At 35.4% G+C, this 26,553-nt stretch overlaps 1 protein-coding gene across 1 annotated transcript in view; it reads left to right on the top strand.

Moving 5' to 3' along the window:
• Nucleotides 1–26,553, top strand: part of PRKN (parkin RBR E3 ubiquitin protein ligase) — a 632,920-nt gene that overhangs the window by 193,109 nt on the left and 413,258 nt on the right. The window contains exon 4 of the mRNA XM_072332498.1: nt 17,454–17,572. Coding sequence (XP_072188599.1) covers nt 17,454–17,572 — 119 coding nt within the window. The remainder of the gene's footprint in view (nt 1–17,453; nt 17,573–26,553) is intronic.

The following is a 26,553-nucleotide window of genomic DNA, read 5'->3' as shown; positions in this document are numbered from 1 at the left end:
AATCTATTCTCTGAGTAAGTTGATGTAAACTGATTCTGGTGTTCTTTAACCTTCTGACCTTCCTTGCAACAGCACTTCCTGAACAACCTTCCATGCCAGTTCATGGGTGAACTAGAGAATAGAAGGAGAGTTTTAACCCAACTAAGTAACTGTTGCTGATTATTATAGAATCCTTAGAGTTGGGAGCAACCACTAAAGATGATCTAGTCCAACTCCCCTGCAATGAACAGGGACATGAGAGCTAGATCAGATTGCCCAGAATCTGATCCAGCCTTACCTTGGAAGTCTCCAGGGATAAGGTATCAACCACAACAGTAGGTAACTTGTTTCTGTGCCTTATCACCTTCACTGTAAAATATTTTTTTCTGTATATCTATCTAACCTAAATCTACCCTTGTTGACCATTTCCCCTTGTTCTATCACTGCAGACCCTGATAAAGAGTCTGTCTCTGTTTCCTGTAGCTCCCCTTTAGATACTGAAAGGCTTTCATAAGGTCACTTCGCACCTTCTCTTCTCCAGATTGAACAGCTCCATCTCTTTGGATCATCCCTCTGAGTGACATTGCAACCCTCTGGTGTGTCAACTGCACCCCATAGCTTGCTGTCAACAGCAAACTTGCTGAAAGTGTACTCGACCCCACTGCCAATGTCATTAATGAAGATATTAAAAAGTATCAGCCCTAGCACTGACCCCTGAGGGATGCCACTTGTCACTGATCTCCATCCAGACACTGAGCCATTGACCACCACTCTCTGGACCTGATTGTGCAGCCAGTTCTTTGTCCATCAAACAGTGTACCCACTAAATCTGTATCTTTACAGTTTAGAGAGATTCTGTCACGTCTTCTAATTTTTAATAGCTAACTAAGCTTTAGAGAAATATTCTGGTTATTCTGCTTCCAGTAAGGTTATAAAAATTTGCCATTACAAAATCCTTGGGGATTTGTTCTTATGTGTATTGCATCTTCTGTTAGTGTCATTAACCCTCGACAACTCACTGCTGCAGTACTTCCAAGTTCTCTGTATAAAAATTGATATTCTCTCTTCACCTTCCAGCAACAGCAAAAAGTGATTTTATGAGACATTAGCATAATGGAACCTTTTCAATAAAATGATAAATTGAGCCCATTTCAGAAAACAGAACACACACTTGATAATTTATTGCAGTTGGTGCCATGCTGGAGACCTCATTTGTATCATATGCTTTTAACACTGATGAGTATGGTGCCATTTCCCACACCTTGCACGTCCATGAAATTCATTTGAGAGATGTTCTTTTTTACTGGAGCCAAAAGCTCTTCTGGGAACGCTCATCCTTACATGACATAATTATCTCCCTTGAACGTGTCTAATTACTTTATTGTTTTTAAAGGCCCTTTCATGTTAATTGAAGCCACTAACATTTGCTAACTCCCCTGTGTCAGGGGTAGGGTCAGAACACTGCTGTGTCCTTGGAATGCGTGTTGTCTGTTCATAGGTGACAGCATAGATGAGTTTTCTTCCGCAAATGTGGAACTTGCATCTTTATGCCACTGGCTGGAGGTGGCATTTGTAGATGGGAATGTTCTGTTCTGTGTTTATTAAAAAGTATGCATGTTATTTTTTTATTTTTTTCCAAAGTAATCACAGGAATTAACTAGAGACACTACAGGGAAAAATAGGGAAATAACACTTAAAAAACACCTCTCCTGTGGAAAAACAATGGAGTCCAATTATGAGGCACAAATGAGAAGAGTGCTTTGTTTAAATGTGATTAAATGGCAGCACTTGCTGCTACTGTGAGGCTTGGTTCTTGCACTACATGTTATTTGTGTGACATGGGATCTTTCGGCTCAGAAATACTTGAGAGACATATTCTTCTCTGAACTCACATCTGAGTTCCATTAATGCCATTTAGAGTTCTGTGTACACAGCAAGGGAATAGGGAGAGCAGCCCTGTTAGAAGGACTTGATCTTCAGCAAGTAATTGCATGGAACAGATAGATTAATAAATTCTGTTGGTAGTAGAAGATTAAAATAAATAAAACAAAAACAGTCATGTGCCAAGCATCTCCTGCTCTCCCTATATGAAGAAAAATGACTTCAGTGAGGCTATACTTTTTTTTTTTTTTTTTTTTTTTTTTTTTTTTTTTTAAATAAAATAATACGTATGGCAGGAAACTGGGCAGTTAATCTAAAAGATTTAATTCTTTTAATTTTGTATTTAATTCTGTGACTATTTGGCTGGGTAACTATTATTAGTGATGCCAAGATAATGGACTGTGTGCCTGTGCAGGCTTCTCTTCAGAGACTGCCAACAAGGATTTCAGCTATTTTCTTCATCTTTTGTTTTGTTGGATTTTTTTTTTCTTCTTCTTATTTATTATTATTATTAATTTCTCCCCTCTTCATTTATTTTGGAGAAAAACTGAGCATAAAACCTGAGATTCTGTCAATTTTATGTGGATTTCCATGAATACCTCAATGCAGATTTTCCCTACTACTCTGAGCTATCTTGAACCCTATGATTAACTTTGCTTGTCCTTATTCATTCTTCTTTATACTCACCAACTAAGATTATTACTTCCTTGAAAGAGTGTGAAGATCCATCCTTGCAAACAACGATTGCCTTATGTAGTTATTAAATATTTTCCAGAAGCTACTGGGTATTGATATTCTATGGGACTTCACTATCACTGGGGACACTTTCGTTGTCTGAGAAAACTGGATTGAGGTGGCATTACAGAATTTGGGATCAAATTATTAAAAAGACAGAAAATTACTTATTAAAGAAAATATTGGCTTCCTTGGTCTACCTTTCAGTTATTGAGTATAATGATACAAGTAGCCTGCAAGTGGAACTGCCAGGGATATTTCTGAGCTGGATTATTTGTTCTGTGAGTTCATTGTTTGAGAATTAGTACATCGGAATCATATTTTCTTTAGTGAGATATCTGGGGTCTAGAAGTCTATTTAATGGTTATCCTTAAAATTTAAAACTAGAATTTTTGAATACTAGTATGGGCAGATGAAGACCCTGATTAATTTTTCAGGACTCTCTAAGCAGAATTTAGTTTTTTTTAATAGAATGTTGTGTTTACACTAGAAGTAATGCAATAAAATAGAAGAAGACTCCACTGTCTTCAGCAGTGCAGGATTTCAGATTAATGACTATAAATACTGTACTTCTACACTTTGTTACTCTGTTTGTTGTAAATTACTGTAGTTCTTATCCTGGCATCTAAACCACGCTGTTATAGTGCTCTCAGTGTTTTTTGACTTGATAGGAACATAAAACACTGTCCATGGTTAAGCTATCTCTGGTACATATCAATAGCATACATATCAATAGCAATATCTTCTTTGTAACATCAACCTTTGTGGAATATTTAAGATGGAGATGGAAATGATTTTTTCAAACAAAATTTTATCTGTCTAGCACATAGTGTTTCTTAAACTGTAATGGGGACTCGATCTCTTTTCATATTTCATTCTACTGTATCTATTATCCACCTATCCCCTACAATCAGAATACTGAAATCTTTCTTTCTTTCCTCCTTTCCTCCTTTCCTCCTTTCCTCCTTTCCTTCTCCTTTCCTCCTCCTTTCCTCCTCCTTTCCTCCTCCTTTCCTCCTCCTTTCCTCCTCCTTTCCTCCTCCTTTCCTCCTCCTTTCCTCCTCCTTTCCTCCTCCTTTCCTCCTCCTTTCCTCCTCCTTTCCTCCTCCTTTCCTCCTCCTTTTCTCCTCCTTTTCTCCTCCTTTTCTCCTCCTTTCCTCCTCCTTTCCTCCTTCTTTTTATTATTTATCTGTATGGCTTTCTATTTATTCTTGGAATAATTTTCATTCACATTTTCATTGTTTCAAATACAGAAGAATTAGAATATGTAAGATGATGGCATCAAGAATATATATTCTTTCCAGAAAAGAAAACCTCAACTGATGATATGATTAAGACTCCAGAAATGGAGTTATTTCTACTTCTGAGGTGTTGAATGATCTGATGTGAGTCAGTTCACTGGTATACAGGATGCTCCTTATCTGTTATGATATACACGTTATAAAGATGGTGGAACTACATTGTTATTAGCTCCTGCTGAGGTACATAGTACTTCAAGAGTCTGAGTAATGGACTGGAGGAATAGAGTTAATAGCCTGACTGTGTTTCCTAGAGTGTTTAGGTCCTTCACAAAATAGCACAAGAGAATCCATTAGAAATCGAATGGTTGTTGATGCAGCAAGTGTCATCTAGATTAAATCTTTTCTCTTCAGAGACTGCAGGAATATTTTTTATATTATGGTGCAACTTGAGAAACTTGGGGATTCAGCTGTAGAGAGGAGAGCTCCAGCACATAAATTTGTGCTATTGTCAAATGGGTGAAATGGAAAGAAAAAGAAGCTGTCATATGTTCTTGTGAGATGAGAGAAAGGGAACAGACTTTTGTAGAGATTAAGAGGTATAAAGTACATCTCAAACTGAATGTACAAAATAATCTTTAAGCATTTCTGAGCATTTCTGTTTAACTTCAACAAAACCATTCTCCAAAATCAATTGGCTTAATTGATTGGTGTGGTTCTGCAGGAACACCTGAGAGCTAAGCTGGCAGCCACTGATTCAGTGACATACTGATCGGGAAGGTAACAACTGCTTGGTAAAGCGCTGTTCTATATATGCGCTGTGAGGAGCTTAGTCTCCAAAGTTCCTGGAGCAGAGGGTTTCTAAAGCTAATAGATTGAAAAGAGATATTATGACTTGGTTTAAATTAAGCTTCTGATGAAGAGAACTGCTATGTATTTTAATATCTAAAATGCAGAGAATAGTTAATACTAGCATAACATGTGAATATACTATATAGTGTTGAAAATATCTAACAATTGATCAACCGGAGAACAACATATAGAAGAATGAACTATATATTAGATAGATAAGTCCTGCAGAACCAGTATATTATTGCTATCTCACTTGGTCGTATCTTTACTTTTAGGGATTACTTGAGTAATCAAGAAGTTATAGTGTCAGATATCTAGTTAAATTGTTATAAAATTCATTTGGAGTTGCTTCATATATTTAATCATTAGCTTTATTCATTCTGATAGAGAAACATCCCAAAGTGTCTCCTTAAAGTGCAGTGGGGACCACTTAGAAGCTGAAGCTCAAAGCTATCATAGGCAGGATCACATATATTCAAAAAGCAGTGGAGCTTACTATACTGTATGTGCCATTACATCACTGGGGGAATTTTCAGGTGTGTTGAGCAATCCTGAGAGTTACAGGAATAGGATAGGCTGTATCACTCGTTCAATGACTGACAAAGTAATTTCTGTGCTTTCTCTGTTTCTGTTCTGTAGGAGGAGGAAGTTAGCTTTTTGCACATGTGAAACCTGCATGTTATTTTAAACAGCTATGGTTCACTGCTTCTTGTTTTAATACGTAGGCCTGGTTTTAATAGCCTGAAAAGCCTACATGGCTTCCTCCCAGCCCCTTTTGCTGAATGATTTAAAGAAATACAGGACTTTCTTGAAAGAGTTTATGTTTTCAAAACTGTCTTCTAAAAGCCAGATAATGTTGTCACATATCCAGGATTTCTCTTTAGAGCGTATATGAATATATTTTATTAAGTTCTGAATTGACTTTTGTTCCTAAAACCTATTTCTACTTTTTATAGTGTTGTCTTGGTTCCACATTACATAAAAGTGATGCATCGAGTGCACCATAATATTGTGGCTGTACATGTATTATGTGTGTAAACACAGTGCCTTTAATCTGCAAGTCATTTTACGTTTCTTATTCCTGGTAAAGAGAGGAAACAAGTTTTCTAAATTCTAGGATTTCTGAATTCCAGCTTGTTTTACAACCTCAAGATATACATAGAATTCAGTTATTTCTTTTTATCTGTTTTATCAGTCATTATTACCCTGAATCCAGCCATGAATTTTTGCTTGCAATTTTCCTTGTACAGCTATGCATTTATAAATTCTACACATATACCATATACATTTTTTTTTTTCCTTTTTTCCATGAAAACCATCAATTCTTTATTCAGAACATTCCCTGAACAACTTGTTTTCTTGCAAAATGTGGAGATTGGGAGGTTGGATTATTTTTAGAATTTCAAGTTTACTACCTTACTAACCTGACCCAACCGATTTTTAAAGGCAGCAAAAATGCTTTACACATGCTAATGCATTAAAGTGTAAGGGTGCCGGTGAGAAGTAATTTAGATTGAAGTTGATTTCTGTTATCTTTGCTGTAATCGTTGTGTTGAAGTATGAATTCCTAACATGAATTTACAGTAGGGCCTCTCCTCAACAGGGCTCTTTAATTATGCTGAGATGTGCTAGGGCTTGGTACTGTGAATAATCTCACTTTACCTTATGACCCTCATGGTAAGAACTTAATTTATATTTTGTTAAAGTAAGGTGATTGCATTCAGGCTTGGAGCTCCTTGGCAGTCCAGTGATCCAAACTTGCACACTTCTTACCTTCTCAACACTTTGTTACAAATAAGGTGTATCATCATTCTCACTAAATATATGTGCACCTATGAATAAGATTGATGATTAAGACGAAGGCATTTCTTCTCTAGAGCTCAAGTACCTTGAATTAATTCTTAGCTCATCAAAGTCGGGTAAATTGGCAAGATATTATTTATCTTGATGTCTCTGGTTAAATTGTCATGTACTGACATCTAGTATATAACAGTGCTTATGAAGTGAAAACACTTTCTTACTCTATTTAACCCATATGGTGTGGCATTCTTGTTGAAAATTGCTGATACTTCTGTTCTTTGTACATTCTGCTGGTCCAACTCTTCTGTTTTCATAGCTCAACTCTGATGTAGTACAGCAAATTAGCTTTATGTATTCTGACAGGAAGAATATTTTTTTACCTTACAATTCATACTTTACTGTGTGTCTTTTTTCAGAATCAAAATGTGATTTCTTCGTTGCTAATTTTCTCTACTATTTTTATACCTCTTTGATCAAATCCCCGGCTCTCATCTCCAACACTCAACTGTATTGCATATACAAAATGTTTCTTTGATAGTATGCCTGTTACCCTATCATCTCGTTCAATACCAATAAAACACAGTGCTGCTGCCTGATTCTTCCTATCGATTATGGAAGGGTCTGTTTTGACTAGCAACTTCCAGTGCTTATAGTATTCCTGCTACTACTACTTCCCAGAATGTTTCGGACATCCAAATACATCTATGACATTTTCTGCCCTTACTTCAGTACTTTAATAGAAGAGCTAAAGGTTGTGTGTATCAGAGCTAAAGGTCACAAGTATCTATGGGTTCCTGTAGATAAAACAAGTGCATAAATATCTATACTTATTTTAAAAAGTTAATGATCTGAAAGTAATTTGGTAAAGATTGATGGGACAGGATTTATTGCTGAGCAGGAACACAAAATGCCTCCAGCAAGGTGTGATCTGGGTAGCATAGAATGTATCATCATTCTGATCAGGACTTTCCTAGGAGTTTCCTGTTGCAACCAGTTAGTCAAAATTAGTTGGACAAATGAAACTAGCTATAGTCCTTCTGAAGGGACAATGAAATATGGTAACAGATTATTTCCATCTCTTTCTCACATGAAAGGTGACAACAACTATACCAGCTCAGATAAAAAACTTATTTAACATTGTATTTTATTTGCAGTCCATAGATTCTGCAGATAAGAATATACCAGACTGGTGATGATGTGTTCCAGGATGCTGTAGTGCTGTAGGTCACCTTATGATTTTGTGGACTGGTTTAATACTCTGCTTTAATTATCTCTTTTCTGGGTGGCCAGAAAGTCATAGTCTACTTAAGTGATTCTGAGTGATTCTCGTATGGATGATATTGATTATTCTTTTTTTTTTTTTTTTTTTTTTTTTGTACTATCTTTTCAGTTCTACCTTATTCTAGTCTGAAGTGGAAAGAGTAGGCTTTTAGAAATGGAACACTCAGTGGAATTTGTAATGGCATTTGTATAGCACTATATTCTACTTTTTCTGTATTCCTAGCATTCAATTTACTTTTTTTTGATTGCTACTGAACATGGAGCTGAAATTTTCTTAGAACTATCTATTATAACTTCAAGATCTTGTTTCTGTGTGGTAATAACCCGTCAAGCCCACGACTATCTGTGTGAAATTATTTTTCCCATGCACATTACCTTACATTTACCTGCAATGAATTTCATTTTTCATTTTATTACTAGTCATTCAGCATCCTGCATTCTTCAATGTCTTTTTTTTTCCTTCTGGCCTTCATTTTTACTACCCCAAGTAAATCATATCAGCGCAAAACTTCATTTTATTGTTTATTCCTCTTGTTTTTCTGATGGTGATCACTCTAGCCCTAGCACAGTTTTCTCTGTGCTACTCTGAGAAAACTGACCATTCAATTCTGAGCTTTGTTTCCTGCGTTCTAACCAGTTATACAGACACAAGAAAACATTGCTTTTTGATCAACAGCAGTGAAATTTTGATTTATAAATTGTTAATGAAGCCATTTTGGGATTTTCATTCCTTGAATAACTGAAAGGTTTGCTACCCTCGCTATTTATTCCTTGGGTAACCTGAAACATGAATATTTCCAAAATGTTTTGTAATAGAGTAACAGACTCTGCAATTCTTGTCTGCTTATTATCACAAGGATTTCATGGTTACTGGTAATTGCTATTGAGAAATTAATTTTCCTATATGTTTTCTTGACAACATTAGTTGAGTAGATACGGGGTTTGTTTGTCTGTTTGTTTTTTGGAAAGTGCAAATAAATAGGGAACACACAAGAACCCCACTGGCAATAGCCATTATTTTGATGGAGGCTATGCTGCTGTTGGAATATTCAGTCTAATGACACAAATCTAATTGGCTAGTGTTACTGCACAGTGTCTTAATTTTATATTCTCTTTTCAAAAAAGGGATTTTCTGATTTGCACGATCTCTTGTGCAGATGTGCCTTTGTGAAACGTTTTATATTTGAAACTAGAAATGAGCTGCTACAATCATATCTTTGATTTGCAAATGTATGCATCCATTCTATAATTTTAAATATTGATTCTTTTAATTCTTTTCCTAAGTTCTGTGGTGATTCTCAATTAAGAAGCTGAGAGCATCTTGATATTTTATTCTTTCTACAGTCTTTTGTTATTTTGTTATTTGTTGGGCATGACAGCATGACACAGCTATTTTCTATATATCATGTGCTTGATGTGAAGGCACTGCAGCTTTTGCTTTTGTTTTTGCTTCAACATCTCCCTCCTTTGGAATTTAACTGGTTATGTCAAAGACCAGCTCTAACATGGAGCAGCTGTGTAATCTTGGATCAGACCACTGTGAAAAGAGCTTTGTGAGAAAGAGCTGCAAGAAGCCTTGTCAGATGTTTATGCTTTGCACATCTTCAGTGAGGCTACAGGCTGCATTTAAGCTGCTGGCCTGTTCCAGTAACTTTCCCATTTTAAATCCATCCTATGCCTTTGTCCTCTTCTTATGAATTTACTTGTTGGAAAGTTGTGGTGGGTTGTTCCCCATTGGCAGCCATACTCCCACCCAGCCATTCCCTCATATTCTTACCTAAGGGAAGAGGGAAAGAAAATAGGAAGAACGCCTGTGAGAAGGGCAATAGGGTGACCTGAAGACAGCAACACGCCTTACCAATCACCATTGCAGATGAAATAGACACAGCTTGGGGAAATTAACTTTTATATATATTTATGCAAAAGTGTGTATACATATATATATAGATATAATTACTTGTTCTGGTATTGGGGAATTAAAATGAAGAGAAACAGGTGATTCTTTCATGGTAAAGATTGAACAAGAAAGTCTAATAACATTTGTTCCTACCCCATCCTGAATTACAGAAATTTGAAATAGGGTTTTTTTCTTTATATTCTTCTTTCATTTTTATTTATTTATTTATTTATTTATTTTTTAATTAATAGAGGACTCTTATTTTTTTATACACACAAACTTTTATTTGGGAGGGAGGGAGCCTAGAAAATAAATGTTCCCTCCCCCCCCCCACCCAAACACACCTTTTGGTCTTTGTCAAGTATTTCCAGTATTTCATTTCTTACAGGCATAGCATAAACACTTATCAGACAAATTCCAAATCTTATTTTTCTTTGTAGTCCCTGTTAGAATGACAGATCCATTTCTTTTTTTTTCCTAAACAGTTGTGTCTTTATCCGACAAACACATTCTCAAATTGTATTTGAGTCTCAAGGAAAGGAATTTCTTCAAAATTCAGTCTATTTAATATTGTTATCTTTACTGCAGAAATACTGTAGCTATTTGTCACATATGTGGCAAAGAAAAATGTGTTCTTGTGTACAGCATCACTAAGGGGGTTTCATCTGGCATAATTTTAGAGGTTGACAATGTAGATACCTGCAACAGACCTGTAAGTCCTAAACTTCCACAACAGAGAGAAGTAGACTCTTTTAGGCACAATTTATGTGATATATTTATATCTTTTTATATCTACTTTAGGATGAATTGAATTGAACCATAAAAGTGCGTGTTTTTCTCAGTAGAATAGAACGTGACTAGCTTGTATGAATCTGTCAAATAAAAACTGTTTTCATGGTCTGAATTAGACAAGCATCATAAAGAATAAATATCATTATCAACAGGTAGAAATGTTTTATAAATGTATATGTCTGCATATCTGTGTCTTGGGGAAAGTCCTGTTCTGTGAAATCTTTGCAGGTAAAGATGAACAGTTAAAAGGCAGAAGATTAAAGGTAGAATACATGAGTTCTATTTTTGGAAAACAAATTGAGAATATAAAGTAATTTCATATGTTCTTTTTTAGTATTGTTATTTTATCTTTTACTCAGAAGTCAGACCTCCACACTTTATTTAAATTTGGCTGTTTATGGATACTTTAACTTCTTTGAGACTACTGGGTGTATATATGAGGATGTTTATCTTCCTGTTGTTTTGGATTGAGCAAAGTCCTTAAACGATTGTTGAAAAAAAAAATAATACTTTTTTTCACTTCTAACTATGTATTTTTCTTTATGTGGTACAAATTGCTAAAATAGTCTGAGAGGTCTCTGACAGCCAATCTACATTTCACAAATTGTAACTAGTCTAAATGTAAATATAAGGGAATGGGAAACAATGTTAGCATTATGCAGTTTTGAAAAACTTTCCCATAGCTGTGTCCTCTTTTAAATAACTTTTACAGGAAAGAATCGGTAATCATTATCATCTATATGAAAATGCAGTTCAAAGGAAAACAGTAGATTAGCTCCTAATATCCCTATTCAGATTTTATTCACTTTAACAGCCATATGGATGATAACGGGTGTTTTTACTGATTAGAGATTTCAGAATCAGATCTCTAGTCATTATGAGTAATGTTTTCTGATTAACTAGTCAAGCATATCAAAATAATTGGTCTATGCTATCAGTAACATGTATAAAGCTCCCAAAGCATGTTCATCATTAACTACACAGAAAAAAAGGAGGTAATTCTGGTCCTAAAGAGCTTAAAAATCTAAGTGGGCAGCCAGTACAAAACACTGGGATAACCATCAGAGAATACTATTTTCTCGTTTGTATAAAAATAGTAAAACGAGGGAACGCTATTAATACTTTCTGTAAAGAATATTTTGTGAGAAAATTTGCTTTGAAGAGGTAAAAAAGAGGGTATTTTATTGGGATAAGAAGACACGTTCATGAATGGATCATAAATGAACAGCCTTTTGCATTCATATCTTTATATTTTTTATTTTTATTTATTTATTTATTTATTTATTTTTCCTAGCAAGAGCTTCATGAGTAAATTAACATGACTGAGAGAATGATCAAGAATTTTACTAAGACTGTAGCCTTTAATAAATGACTTAGTCTACTGGTATTCTGCTTTTATTAAGTGAAGTCTATAAAATAGAGATTCTTTACAGAATTATTAGTAAGCTTTTATCTTAAAAAGCTTGTAGATCATATATGTGCAAATATATTTACACTAGGAGGGCCACTAGGATGGTAAGAAGAGGGCTGGAGCACCTCTCCTATGAAGGCAGGCTGAGAGGCTGTTGTTGTTCAACCTGGAAAAGAGAAGATTCATGGTAGATCTTATATTGCAGCTTTCCAATATATAAGGGAGGCATAAAGACAGTGAGAGACTTTTTACTGGAGAAGTAGGACAAGGGTTAATGGTTTTAAAATAAAAGACAACAGGAGTAAGGAAGAAATTGTTTGAGTGTGGTAATTGGAACAAGTTTCTCAGAGAAGCTGTGGATGCCCCTTCTCTGGAGATGGTTGAGGCCGGGTTGAATGAGGCTTTGGGCAGCCTGATCTAGTGGAGTGACCTTGCCCATGGCAGGGGATCTTGAAACTGGATTATCTTTAAGGTTCCTTCCAATCCAAGCCATTCCACAATTCTACATTTCTTGATTTTGCATATTCACTTTTGTAAGATCTTTGACAATTTAACATGGTACTGTCATTAGCAAACAGGAGTGCAAATAAAGAAAAGTATATAGTGAGGTTTCTGTGAACTTGTCTACTAACTTGTAGCTTGGGAATGGTAAGTAGCAGTCCATGATCGAAATGGATCTGCCCATCTCATGTTAATCAAAACACTCACTAATGACCAGGAAGATGAAATAGACTGCATGCTTATTAAAAATAATCTGTAGACATCACCAAATTAGAAAAGAATGCTAATAAACTGGATCACAGACTTGGAACACAAAGCTACCGTGTCAGATTCGAAATCTATTCTGAAAAATTCACAGTACTGCTCAGAAAGATCCAGCACAGCATATTGGACTCAACTAACAGTAATCAGCAACACAGATACAGAGTGGATAAAGAGAGGTTAAGAAGACAAGGGTTTGGAGGTTGATTTTTGATTGTAAAGTGAATGGGACCCAATTAAATTACGTACATAATGGTCAGCAAAGTATTGTTCTAGAACTGGTAAAAATGTATAAACCTTGAGGTGTCTTAAAAAAATATAGACACCAGTTGTTCTTAACAGTAGAAAGACTTCAGGTGGAATATTTTGACAAGTCTGGGGAGCTACACCTAACACCCTTTAAAGAATACTCCAAGAAGATTTTTTGCAAGTGGTGTAAAAGAGAAGGATGACAATATCGACATTGAATAGCCCAAGAAATGGAAAACTAATAAAAAAAAAATGCTACAAAGAGGAAGAAAATAAATCATTTTCCATGTTCATGGTGGCAAGTAGAGGAAGACATGGTTTAATTTCATTAGAGATAATTAAAATGAAAAATAGTGTGGTTTTAAATATATTGATTGAAGTGCTAGAACAGATCACCACAGAAAAGGGATTGTGAATTCTCTATATCTACAAATGGGAGGTGCCTTTCCTGGCAGGAAGATGTTCCTTTGTTTATTCCCTGAAGGTTTCAGTCCTATAAGTTTTCTCAACAAATGCAAAGAATATTTAAGGTAAACTGGTATAGCCAAGCAGATTTTTGCTGTGTTGGATCTAATTATAAGGGAAGTTTTCTGATGCAGATGGAAATTCATTTAATTGCAAATTTATCATGTCTGAATGAAAGACAATATATATATATATACACACACACACACAGATATATATATATATGCTTTTCTAAGTCAGATTTATCTTAAGTTTGACATCCTGAAGATGATTTCTTAAAAAGCCAGCCTCTGATCTTGTGCTGAAAAATAAATTTCTACCTATTAGAAATTCAGATTTGTAAGGTCAGTTGACTGGTTGCATATTTTTCAGTTTATGGTAAATTAATTAAATTACTTGGACACTAATTACAATTTTTCATAGAGTCATAGAAACATAGAATGGTTTGGGTTGGAACGGACCTTTAAGATCACCCAGCTCCAATCCCCCTGCTATAGGCAGAGGCACCTCCCACTAGACCAGGTTGCTCAAAATCCCATGTAGCCTGGCCTTGAATGCTTCCAGGGATGGGGCATTCACGACGTCATTGGACAATCTGTTCCAGTGTTTACCACACTCACAGTAAAGAATTCTTCCTAATATATAGTCTATATCTACCCTCTTCCACTTTAAAACCATTTCCCCTTGTTTGGACCTAATATAATGTCCCTCCCTAGTTTTCCTGTAGATGCCTTGGTACAGGAAGGCTGCTAGAACATCTCCTTGGAGCTTTCTCTTCTCCAGGCTCCTTGTCTAATCAGTGGGAATTACACCAGACTTTTCAAATATGTTGGATATCCTCATCTATACCCAGGTGGAGCATGATGGACTCCAGATGGCGTTTTCTGCTGCCTGTCTTTCCTAAAGAGTTCGTACCCATCTATTCCTATATTCCAGATGTGAGAGCCATCTCACCTCATCTTAGTGATGTCAATAACATCACAGTCATGTAGGTATGCACATGCCCTGTAACTCTTCATGCTTGTACTTCTCATCAGACAACTCAGGTTTAGTCCTCCTGATTAAACCTTGTTGCCAAAAATGATCTGCCACTTCTCTGAAAGATGAACCCCATCCTCCCCCAGAAGACCAGATTTCTCAAAACCAGTTTCATTATTTAAATAGCCAAAGTCCTGTACATGACACCACTCCCTCAGTCAGTTATTGCTTTTCTTTATCCTGTTGTTGCACCATCTTTGAGGATAAGCACAGTGTACTGTTAAAGATACAGAGTAATTGATATCTCAAAAAACATGCTGGTGTGGGAAAGCTGAAAGTTTTATTCAGACTAGTGAGAAAATCGCTGATGGTAAAAAAAAAAACATTTTAGGGACACCTGGACACAGATATTTGGAATATGAAAATGAAAATTGAAATTGCTATTAGAAAATAAGAGCAGATACAATACATTCAATTGTTCTTCATCCACCGATGTATGTAAATGCAAACCGATCAGTGGTTAAAATTGGAATTTTGTTTATTTATTGTTTTAATGCGTACCTTGCATAGTAGAATTAGCACTTAAGGGACTTCCATTTTTTTACACTTGTAATTTGCTGTGTTTGCAAATTCTTGCTGAGTACCAGTGTTAATAAAATATTAATGGAAAGCTTTATGGAAACCTATAGACCATGATTGAGTGAGGAAAGATGAGGTTGTAAGGTTGGTGCTGCAGCCATTTGAGTGATTACTGGCATGGTGCCGTAATTGCAATTCCTATTACTATAGCTCCATCGAGCTGATCCCTTGTCTTTGCAGATTCCTTTGTCCTCCTTTCTTTCAGTTCCCCTCTGAAAAACTGTTCAAAGGGATACAGCCTCAGTGAAGGGCCTTGGTAAACTTCATAATGATATTAGCGAGTCAGTAAATAATTCTTGTCATCAGTATTGTGTACTAAGCCATCGTTTAGCCTTTGTATATTTTATTCAGTCTTCCTTAATCTTGGTGATGCTTCTCAGGACATTCACTTAGTAAAGTAACTGTGCTTGGTGGTAGTGAGAACACCAGGTCTTCATAAAATGCTGAATGGCTTGCTGAAAATATTCATTTCCTCCTTTCTCCCAAATTCAAAGCATTTCTCCTGCAGTGTTCTGCTTCTCCAGCAACCATGCTGTAGGAGATGTTGCATAAGTTATTCTGGGTGTCTATGTTGCTTAACTGCTGAAAGTCATTATACTATAAATTTGTTTCTTGTTGTATTTCAAATTTCTGCATACATATTCTGAAATACAACATTTCTGCATGAGTCATGTGCATAGGGAGTACTTTTTATATTCATGAAAAAAGCAAAATAATAAGGAAAAAAAACCAAACCCTAAATAAAATAAATATTGAGCTAAGGTAGTCTATTCTTGCAGGCAGTAAATATCAAGCTAATGGACATGATTTATCCTTTGCAGTAAATTATCAGTGTGTCTCATTTTAGACTTTTTCCATGACTGCTGTGTTTTACTGCAGTATTCAGTCATGATGACTTATGCTGTACTATCTTGTGAATATTTTGCAGAATATTATCAATAAGATAATTTTATCTTTGGGTGCAGATGGAATGAGTTTAGAACACAACTAGGCAGAAAGCAGTCAAATTAGATTTCAGAGCCCATGCAGAGCAATGGAAGAGCAGTGGTGATACCAAAATAAGTAACAGGCTCAGATCTCACTGTCTGTAGCTGAAATTGAGTTGTGGCCTCACCTCGAGCACTGTCTGCAGGTTTGTGCCCCAAAATATCAGAAGGATATAAAACAATTAAAGACCATCCAAAGGAAGGCTACGAAGATGGTGAAGGGTCTAGAGGGCTATGGAAACTCCATCTGTTTCTGTGGGATAGCAGTAATCATCCTAAAAAGGGGTTTGCTCTGAACAATTATCAGAATTGCAGTTGAAATCAAAATAAATAGTACCACCTGAGGTTCACACAATTCTCTATGTGTTTTGCAGTTACACAGAACAGAATGTACTTCATTTTATTTTTTTGTAAAACTATACAAGGACTGCTCCCAAAATTATGCCTCCTATTTTATTTTATTGGCCCTCGATGTCAGAGAATGTTTGTGGTATGGCAGTAGAGGTTGAACTTTCCCACCAGTATCCCGTTATGTTCTGTTGCCATGTGATAGATGATAACAGAGGGGAAGTCTGACAGAACAGCATCTGACATCGAAGTGCAAATGAAGCAAAGGGGTGTCAGTAAATTCCTTCTTATGGAAAAAATTGCACCCATTGACATTCATCAGTGTTTATTGAACGTTCTGAACACCAAATAGTGGCTATGAGCACAGTAATGCAGTGGTGAGTTTCAGCAGTGGCAACAGTGGCTCACCTGCTCTGATGCAGATTCTTATGAATGCAACATGCAGGCTCTTATTCATTGCTGGCAAAAATGCCCAACTAATGGTGGTGACCATGTACCAAAGTACTGCTCTGTAGCTAAGAAATTGTTCTATTAAATAGTGTTATTGTGTCCTTTTGTATCTCTCGTAGCTTCCATAAAAATAAATAGGAGGCAATACTTTTGGAACAACCTGCATATTTGGCAGCAGTTTACAAACTTTGCTAGGTTATATCACCACTTGCAAGAATAAAGAAATTGTTTCCAGTCTTCCAGAAATAAAACTAGATTTTCTAAGTTAAATATTTTTCATACCAACCAAACAAATCTTTTAAACATCATCCAAGGAAGTTTTCATGCAATTTGAACTCACTAAATTGCATCCAGAGAAATTTAGATTACAAGTAAAATGCAAATTATGGAGAGCCAGAGTAATTAATCTCATATATCATGTGCCAAAGATTACAGTCAGTTTTCATCAGTCATGAGCTCAAGCTCAAGATAGGATGCACTTTCAAGGAGTTTTAGTGTAGTTCACCTTTATGTATTGATAAAGATGAAGGAGTTACTGAACAAACACATTAAATACATTATGAAAGAAAATTGCCATGCTGTCTTCAGGACTTAAAATCAGTATTCAAAATATATATCTATATATTTATCACATACAAATAGAAACCTCTCCTTACACTCTGATACTGATGTTGAGTATAAATGGTTTTGTTTGTTTTCCTTCCTGGCAGGTGCAGCTTGTTACAACAGCTTTTATGTTTTTTGCAAAAATTCCTGCCAAGCTGTGAAACCTGGGAAACTGAGGGTCCGATGCAGTGAATGTAAGCAAGGCACGCTCACACTGGCAAGGGTAAGCGTTTCAACTTTTCAGAGCATATCAGAATTATTTACATTGTTCTGTCTTATCCATTTGCATATATGTGGTTATATAAACAGGCCTTTTTACTTAAATCTTTCCTGCTGTTTATGCTTGAAGAGTAATTCAAAGCTTTAGGAAGATCTCATTCACTTATCTCCATTATTTACAGAACACAGTAGTAAAACATTGTGGACTGTAACTGCAATTCTGTAAAGATGTTCTCAGCTTTATTTTAAATCCTGATGGTTAACCTGGAAGTATTCATGATACATGCAACTAAGGAAGCGATTAAGGGTTCATATTGCATGTGTTTATACAACGCTTGGAATGGTGTTTAAGGCCACAGAAAGACCTGAATTCAGCACTGCTGATTGTGAATGTTATGGAATGAGACAAGGAGGGATTAAGTGGCTGTGTGGCTGAGAATATTAATCTCTCCAGCTCAGTCGCTGTATGTAAGGTCAGGGAAACATTATTATGCCAGGATAGAAAGTTAGTAGGAGAACTGTCAAGCTTGGTTTTCATTCTAAAATTGGACAGTGTTGCATTTACAGTAGTATGAAGTTTTAGAGATGTTTTTGCTGAAAGTTCTGCTGAATTTCACTAGTTGTGCTACTGAGGAAAGTGTGTCTTTCCTCACTAATAAATCCTAATGTTTGTCAGCCAGCTTTGTTATGTGAGAGAGTTTAGATTTTACAGATGAGTGAGCTTTACTGTGCTATATATTTTGGGGACCTTTCTGTGATATTTGATGCATACTTAAGTGTTTGAATTTGTCTTTAGATGTGGTTTAAAGGGTTTAATTTCACGTTCTATATTCTTGATGTAGCCCAGTATTTCTGTGTCATTACACAAAATAGCACAGTGAAACTTTAAAAACCCAACTCCTGTAATCCCATTGAAATAATAAACTGTATCGGTGCTTATACACATGTAAACCTAAACTCCACAATAAACCCCCTCAAGATCTGTGTGCTATTCTGAACTGAGTATGCCTAGGCTCACAAGTGTTGTATTTTGTGGTGTTTCAAGTGAATGTGTGAAAGGGCATTTGTTTTCTCCAAAATGTCGTATTTAAATATTGGAGGATAGCGTAGACTTAAATTACATCAAATCAAGATAGAGGAGAAGTGGTCTTTAATGTACATTTCCAATGGTGTAATATTCAGCATGAATATAAACACAGATAACAGCTTGTTCAGATTGCAAATAAGTAATCCATGCTTCTGAAAGACATTATCACTAGCTGGGCTTAGACTCTATATTGCAGGATATGCACAGAACATGCACCTTTTCCTAGACCCAATGCCTTCCCTAGGCATGCCTACTTTTTTGGACAGGATCTTCCTATCTGTGGTGTTAGGTTTGAAATCATTATGTGACTTGTATTAAGTATACATACTACATTTAGAAGCTTTCCAGTTCTTACAGCAATACCTTAATAGTATTCTTCATTTTGTCTCCAGAGAATTTCCCATGACTCCACTATAAAAAAAACCTACTATAAAAGCTACAGGTTGACAGATTTCTAAATACATTTTTAATATCTGACTGTTTAGAATGCATGTGCACCTACATTCTCTTGGCAGATCTACACAGGCAGAAAAATTAGCACTTAGTGCTCTTACTTTCTCCCCCAGACAAAGAATACCTGTTACTATTCTTTTCCTCTCAAATTTCAGTAAAGTGAAGTAGTTGACAATAGTTTTCCTACAGTTTGAATGGCAGTTGTAAATGCTTACATAAGTGAAATATTTGCAGTAAGTGAACATTTAGTTAATGCAAATTAAAACAGTGAGCTTGTTTTATAAATATACGTAATCTATTTTAATCTCTTAGTTACGAAGATTAGGGGCAAATTTAGTACGTGCCTTGTCCTTGCATCCTCTCTTCACTTCCTGTTCAGTAACAGAAAATAATTACAACTGGGAGACTTGAAATACATATCAGGCCCCACCCATTTTTCTATGCTATGCAGAAACATCTCTGTACCACTGCTAGGCAAAAAGGGTAGTCTTGGACCTGGTGCTTTGTATTGGCTATGTATTCTTCATTGCATCTCAGACCACAGTGAGCACGTTACATAAGGCTGAAAATGTTGACTTCACTTCACTTGACTTTTGTGGGCATTAAAAAAAAAAAAAAAAAAAAAAAAATCATTTAAGTTAGAAATTGGTGTATTACCACAAACCATCCATTTTGCTCATCTAATTCCACTGGACTATGCCAGTAATTGCTAAGAGATTACAGTATTTCCCTTTCACAGAGAAATTAGTCAAGATAAAGTGGACATGGAAAAGCTGTTTCTCTGAAGGTGTATTTTTTTCCAGTTCTAGTCTTCAGTTGTGCCAGGCAATGCCTAGCAGTTTCTTAAGAGGCTCTGCTGAACCACAAGCAGCAAAGCACCACTTAAGCCTGCATTTGTTACAGTAATTCTTTTATTGAGATGAAAGTGAATACCTGTTTAAAACCCACACAAAGCTTTGGGCAGCTTTAGCTTACCCTACGTGCTAATTCCTTTACCTAAGCCACAAATGACCAAGCTAATTAAATTGAGCTTTCTTTTTTTCATAGTGTATTCACTGACTGACATTTTAAAATATTACTTATTCGTTTAAACAGTCTTATTCTAAAACCTTATTTAACTGTCATGCCTGTTTGCGTTCCATTATTTTAATACATAATGCTCAGAGTAAATTTATGGTACTATTTTTCTATGAAATTAAAGAGCCCACTTTTTTTTATTTTTTTATTTTTTAATTTTTACTGAAGACATCCATCTAAATATTAAATTTGTAATTTTCCAGATGACACTTGGGTTGGCGTTTTATGAACATTTCATGACCTAATGCTTTATGGAAGATATATACCAGACTCATTTAATTATAAGAAAACATCAGTCACTGCGAAAGTATCACTTCTCTCTAGTTTCTCTAATTAGTCAAACACAAAACTTGTCTAGATAGACTGGAATGTGGGAGTCCTATGCAGTCCACCTACTAGCCTGCCAGCAGCTTTCCCCAAGTGGCTTGAAATTGCATTAGTTTCACATTGATTTATAACTTTTGACTTTCAAACTTTTAAATATAAATATATATGTTATATAATATTTATTACGTATATATTATATATTTATGTCATATATTGTATTTTATTGCGTTTTATTTTATTTTACCATAGAGCACTGCAGTTTGTATTGGTAGCCATCATTCAGATACTTAGGGAATCCCTCTTTTAGGGGAAAAATAAATAAATAAATAAATAAAATTAAATAGAAACCAAAAATAACTCACTCAGGTTTATACTAGTTACAATTAGACTTATTTTTTAGAGCCATTGTGCCGTCTACATTCACTGTGTTAACTCTATAATGGAAAGGAGAATGCATATTTGCAAATGGGAGGCTCAGTTCAGAAAACTGTTGTAGACTAAGATATCCTTCAAGCTTGCTTTGAAAATGTAACTGTCTGTGTCAAACTCCTGGTATACGAGATATTTGACTGTCTTTGTCACAGTACAGAACTTAACCAGGTAAAGAATTGAGACTGACATGGGAAACAGGCTTTGGGTCTTCATACTTAGCTGCTGTTTCCATGTTAAAGATTTTCATTGCAGAGATGTCTAACTCATCGTTGTTTGGTAATTCTTCACAATTCTTGTGTACTACTGTTGGAGTTTTCAGTATATCTTCTAGTATAAACAATAAAGAAGTTTTGTGTAACTTCTGTAGCATTCCTCGTAGCTCACGGTATTTCAGAATTGTTTAGACACAGCAAGTTATATTTGGATCTGATTTAACAGACTACAGCTGAGACCAGACTCGTTGTCTGACAGTGAAGCATATCCGGGTTTTATCCAGTGGCTGATACCCACAGTTCTTCTGCTTTCCCTTTCCTTAGTGCTGCACAGGAGCCTCCATAGTTCATGGGTTTGGTTAAACTTTCTCTGCCAGAGAGCTACTCTTTCATTTCTTTCATCATTTGTATTGTTATGGATATTATTTTAGCCTCTTTTTATTTATTTTTTTATTTATTTATGTATTTGGTATCAACCAATAAAGAAAGCAAAAGCTATCTTTTTTTTTCCTCTGGCATCATCATATTCTTATCACTGAGATAGCTTGTCATCCAGTGTAGGCTGTGTAGTGCATCACAGTTTTGGCAAATGAGAGGCTCTAAAGCCTTTGAAGCATCTGTTAGTGACTGACAAGTAGCAAGTCATTGATAGCTTCAGATGTTGTCCTTGCAGTTGAGAATGTAGTATACTGAATTTGATACTTCCATATTTTCTAGGAACATGAAGGCCTTTAATACAATAATTTCCTTCAAGCTCTTACCCCACCTCCTAATTAATTTCTAGTGTTTATGTGAGTAGTTTGTTTTCTTTTTAATGAATAGAAACTTAGAAGAGATTTTCAGTAATTTAAAATAAAAAGGCAGAGACTTCATGTTCTTTTAGATATATCCATATTTGTCTTTCCATAGGTTACTTATAGTAATACAGTTCTGGCAGGAATGAATTGTTTCTGCATATTATTTAATTTAAATCTCTCTATCTTTTTTTTAATATATCATTGTAAAAATCCATTCTACAGTGGACTGTCTCTCATCACTGCTTCTTAGATTTCACTTACTTTTCCTGGAATTGGATGTGTGTCTTGCTGCATTGGACTGAGGCTGGCTGAATAGCAGAGATGCATAGCAGTTCTGTATCTAAGCAGGGCCTCTGTACTTGTCATTGGTGGGGTAACTCTGCAAGTAGCCTGCAGAGGAACTGGCACTGCCTTCCTTATTGGTTATTCTCTTGCAAGCCTGGTGCACATAGAACTAGAGGTGTCTATTTTGCAATTTTTTGTTTCAGAACTGCCAGTCATGGAGGGTCTTTAGCATCAATAGTCCATCTTCACTCATTTTCTTTTTGTGATGGAGTGACAGAAAATGACAAGCTCAGATAAAAATAAATATCAATTCGGCCTTTGGAGCTAAACTGCAAAATAAGCTCTACCCTGTAGAGTGCAATATGACAAAATATGTGCACTCCTCTGTCAAACTAGTAAAAATGAAGCAACTGTTTATTATGGAGTTCCTGCTAATAAACTAGTGATTACAAAAAAACAAACAAACTTCGTTTCCCCTGCATTTGGCAAATAAATAAATAAATGGCACTCACAGGAAATTATATGTAATCCATCTGTGTATTTCTCTCTACATGATATAAATAGTGAACATAATAATTACAAATAAATAGGCAATTTATGAACAGGTAATAAAAAAAAGAATGAAAAGTGGGTATTTTTCCATTATAGCAAAATAGAATCTGGAGGAAGTTGACCTGGCCTAGAATACCAATATTTTTAGTAGTTTTGACTTGAAAAGCCCTGAAAGAATTCTGTGTCATCCATCATCCACTCCTCCTTATTGCTGACTTATTACTTTCAGCGACTTGGAGCTGGACATCTGCATTAAATAAATATAAACATATAGGTCTTTCTTTCATTTTAATGGGATAAGAAAGTATGTTTAAACTTCTAATTCTGTTAAAGCACTGAGATGTCTGTTTGATATATGGTACATTCTAACTTATTGTGGTATGTGTTTTGGTGAGATTACATGTTATAAAGTGTCTTAAAAGATGGAAAAAATATATACCAATTATAGGAAAGAGGGACAATGACTTCAGTGTCATGTACCCCCACTTCAAGACATTCTGTGAAGCAAAACCGCTTTTGAATGTGAAGCTTGAGGCTTGAGTGATGACAGTCATAAATGAAAAGAAAAACAGTTATAAATTTACTTTCAGATTGCATTTTTTTCCACGACTCTGAATCAAATATCCATCTGACGTAGCCTGTGGAAGATGTGTGCCTAGAAATAGATGGTGATCAGTTCAGTCCATCTATCGCATATCAGCAGTTTGTAGCATCACAGAGCCACAGACTGGCTGAAGCTGGCAGCAACCTCGTCCGCCTGCACCATCCCCTGCTCAATCAAGGACACCAAGAGCAGGGTGACCCCAGCCCATGTCCAGGCTGCTTTTGAAGATCTCCAAGGAGGAGACTCCCCATCTTTTTGGGCAAACTGTGCTCTGTCATCTGCAAGGTTTTGCCTAGGCAGCATTTCCTGTGCTTCAGTTTGTACCTATTGCCTCTTGTCCTATCACTGGACTCCTCCTAATAGAGACTCTCTCCGTCCTCTTAATACCGTGTCTTCAGATATGTTTTTCAGTATGTCTCAGAAAACCTGTGACTAGAGAAAAACATCAGCCTTGGAGAAATATTTCTTCTGTTCAAATTAGTTGTTGTGTTTGAATTCCTTGTGTGTAAAATTGCCCATTCTTACACTTATAATCAGGAATCTTTAGACAATTAGATCTATATTTCAATTCCTATGGAAATCCGTAGAAAATTAGCATACTAATATGGTGGCACACAATCATGTGCAGATCTCTTTCATTTTTGTATACACTTTGTGATATTTATGCTTTTTCTTTATTTGTATGTTTTTTGTTTAGATATATTGCTTTTGGGGAAAAAATAAAAGAAAAAGGTATGTGTGCACTGCCCAGAAACATAAGTAAGCCTGATTTGGCTTTAGTTTGGCCTGTTCTTGGGGGCAGAAATCTAACAGGGAGAGGGACTGCTCTTTTCCTCCCTAGGCCTTTGTGCAGCCAATATGAGCCCCAAAGGCTCAGCAGAAGAGGTGGCTAGGAATATGAAAAGTCTGCATATCTTCCGGTTATATCTTCTGGCTTATTGATTGGTGGCAGCTCTGCCATCATTCCCTTAGCAACTTGTAAAGACTACCTTCTTTCCATGCTGTATCTCCTCCCTAACAAAGAGTTGCTTTCAAGTTTATTGGCCTTTTATGTTGAAAGGAGATATATTGAGTGTTTTTCAATATCAGCTGGTTGGTATATCTCAGAATTTGGAAATGTAGATCATTATCTACCTGCTGGTGACTTAAGCTATGAGTGTAGTGTTAAGTCCTTCTTGGCTTTCCCCTAATTCCCTTCTACTCAGTAAGATCATAAGGCAATGTGGATGGTTTGCTGGAATTTATTATAGTACAAAAACATAGTACTTGGACAATGATGGTTCAGTTTTGTTGTTGTTGGTATTTGTTTGTTTTAATTTTTTAATAAGGCAGCTGTCAGTGAGACTTAGATATCCTGGAGCATAACTCTCCTAATGTCTTCTTTACTAAAGTATAGCCAAACTTATTTCTTCCCAGTATTATTCCTTCATAGATATGTGTACAGAGAGATTGTGCTACACTATAGATTATTTCGACAGTTTTCTTAATTATGAATATTAATCAAGTCTAAAGGGTCAGTGATTCTATGATTCTATGATTCTAATTTATCCTAATTTTTAAGATGATAGAGCGTCTGAATCACCAACTGGCTCGCAAAGTAAAAATAACTATGTTTTCTTAAGATACTGGAGTTACTGAAGTAGCAAATGCCAAAATGTTTTCATAAATGTTTGCCTTCATCTCCTTTAAAAGCTGCTGTAATTTCTAAATTATGATGATTAATTATATTTTTATATTAATTATTAATAATTAGGATGGTTAATTAAAAACACATTAAAGTAATGGTTTACCTCTAAATGAACTATAAGCAAATCTCTATTCAACCTCGGTGTGGAAAGAAAACTTCAAAATGTTTACATTTCTGCCTTATGTCAGAAAGTTTTTGTTTGTTTTGCTTTCTTTTGATCTGAATTACTTAATAAAAAAGGTTTAGGGTACTTGAACATAATCTAAGTAAATGTTTAGACTTGTGTAACTAATAAATAGCTACTTTGAAGTTGTATTAATTATACTTGCTTGGATAGGGTTGTGATCTAAAGTTATTCAAGTTACTCACCTTGTTAAGCCTTTCCACAGATCATTGTTATTGTAAAACATTGTTAACAATGTGCAACCACAACTATCAAAGTTATTTTAAGTGCACTGATACGTAGTATAAGGAAGACCTTTCCCTGTTTCTCATGGAGATTTTCCTAATGTGTAAATGTGTTCTTGGGGATGGACGGTGTTGACCAACCAGTAATCCACAGTCAAAGTATTAGAATTCATTTACATTTTTCAACTGTAAGCATCTGGACAAAACAGGACATGCTTGCTTCCCCATAGTAACTGCTGTGTGCTTAAAGTGTGCTTCTTATTTGTGTTCAGTAGTATACCTTGAATATAAAGTGGGTTTATTTGTTTATTTGTTTTTGATAGACCTATAGCAAGTATTTTCATGTTAAGAACTTAATTATGATAGTAGTTGGATATATATATATATATATATATATAAATTTATATATATATATATATATATATATATATAATTATTTTTTTAACTACATGGTGATAAATCTAAGATAATCTCTAACTTCTGGATTTTATTTAGAGAACCTGTTATTTCTCAAGATTTCTGAGCATAGGTTTATTATTCCATAAGTCTTAATGGCTTGATTGCTTTTGTTAAAAGCAGGCATAAAATTGTGGGGGCTGAAACATGTGTTATGGAAATGAGTGGCAAAGAAATATTCCAGCACTCTTAATGATATAATAGTCTCAATTTAAATGAAATAACATGCTTTTGTGAAGATATACATCTAGTTGTTTCAGACAAGTCAAAATATCTCAGCTGAGAAAAAACATTTTTGCCTTTTTACAGGTAAAGTGATATACTATCCTGAGTGGGTGCAGCTACCCCCTCACTGTTCCAAATTTATCAGTTAAGCATGAGAATTGTCCGTGCTGGAGTAAGAAATCATCTTTCTTAACTACGTAATAGGACTGCTGTTCTCAACAAAGAACAAATTTTGGACATGGAAATTCATGAAAATGTTTCAGGCAAAAAGTAGTGGATTGTATTGGATTGGATTTGATAACATCTGATAGAACTCGTTTTGGGGAAAAATAAGAAATGTGTGGAAACACTTTCATTTAACTAAAATTTCAGGTTACATATTT

This window comes from Excalfactoria chinensis, chromosome 3 (genome assembly GCF_039878825.1).
Source record: "Excalfactoria chinensis isolate bCotChi1 chromosome 3, bCotChi1.hap2, whole genome shotgun sequence".
NCBI classification, from domain to species: domain Eukaryota; kingdom Metazoa; phylum Chordata; class Aves; order Galliformes; family Phasianidae; genus Excalfactoria; species Excalfactoria chinensis.
The sequence above is the reverse complement of the archived record's forward strand: the minus strand, read 5'-3'. Positions and strand labels throughout refer to the sequence as shown.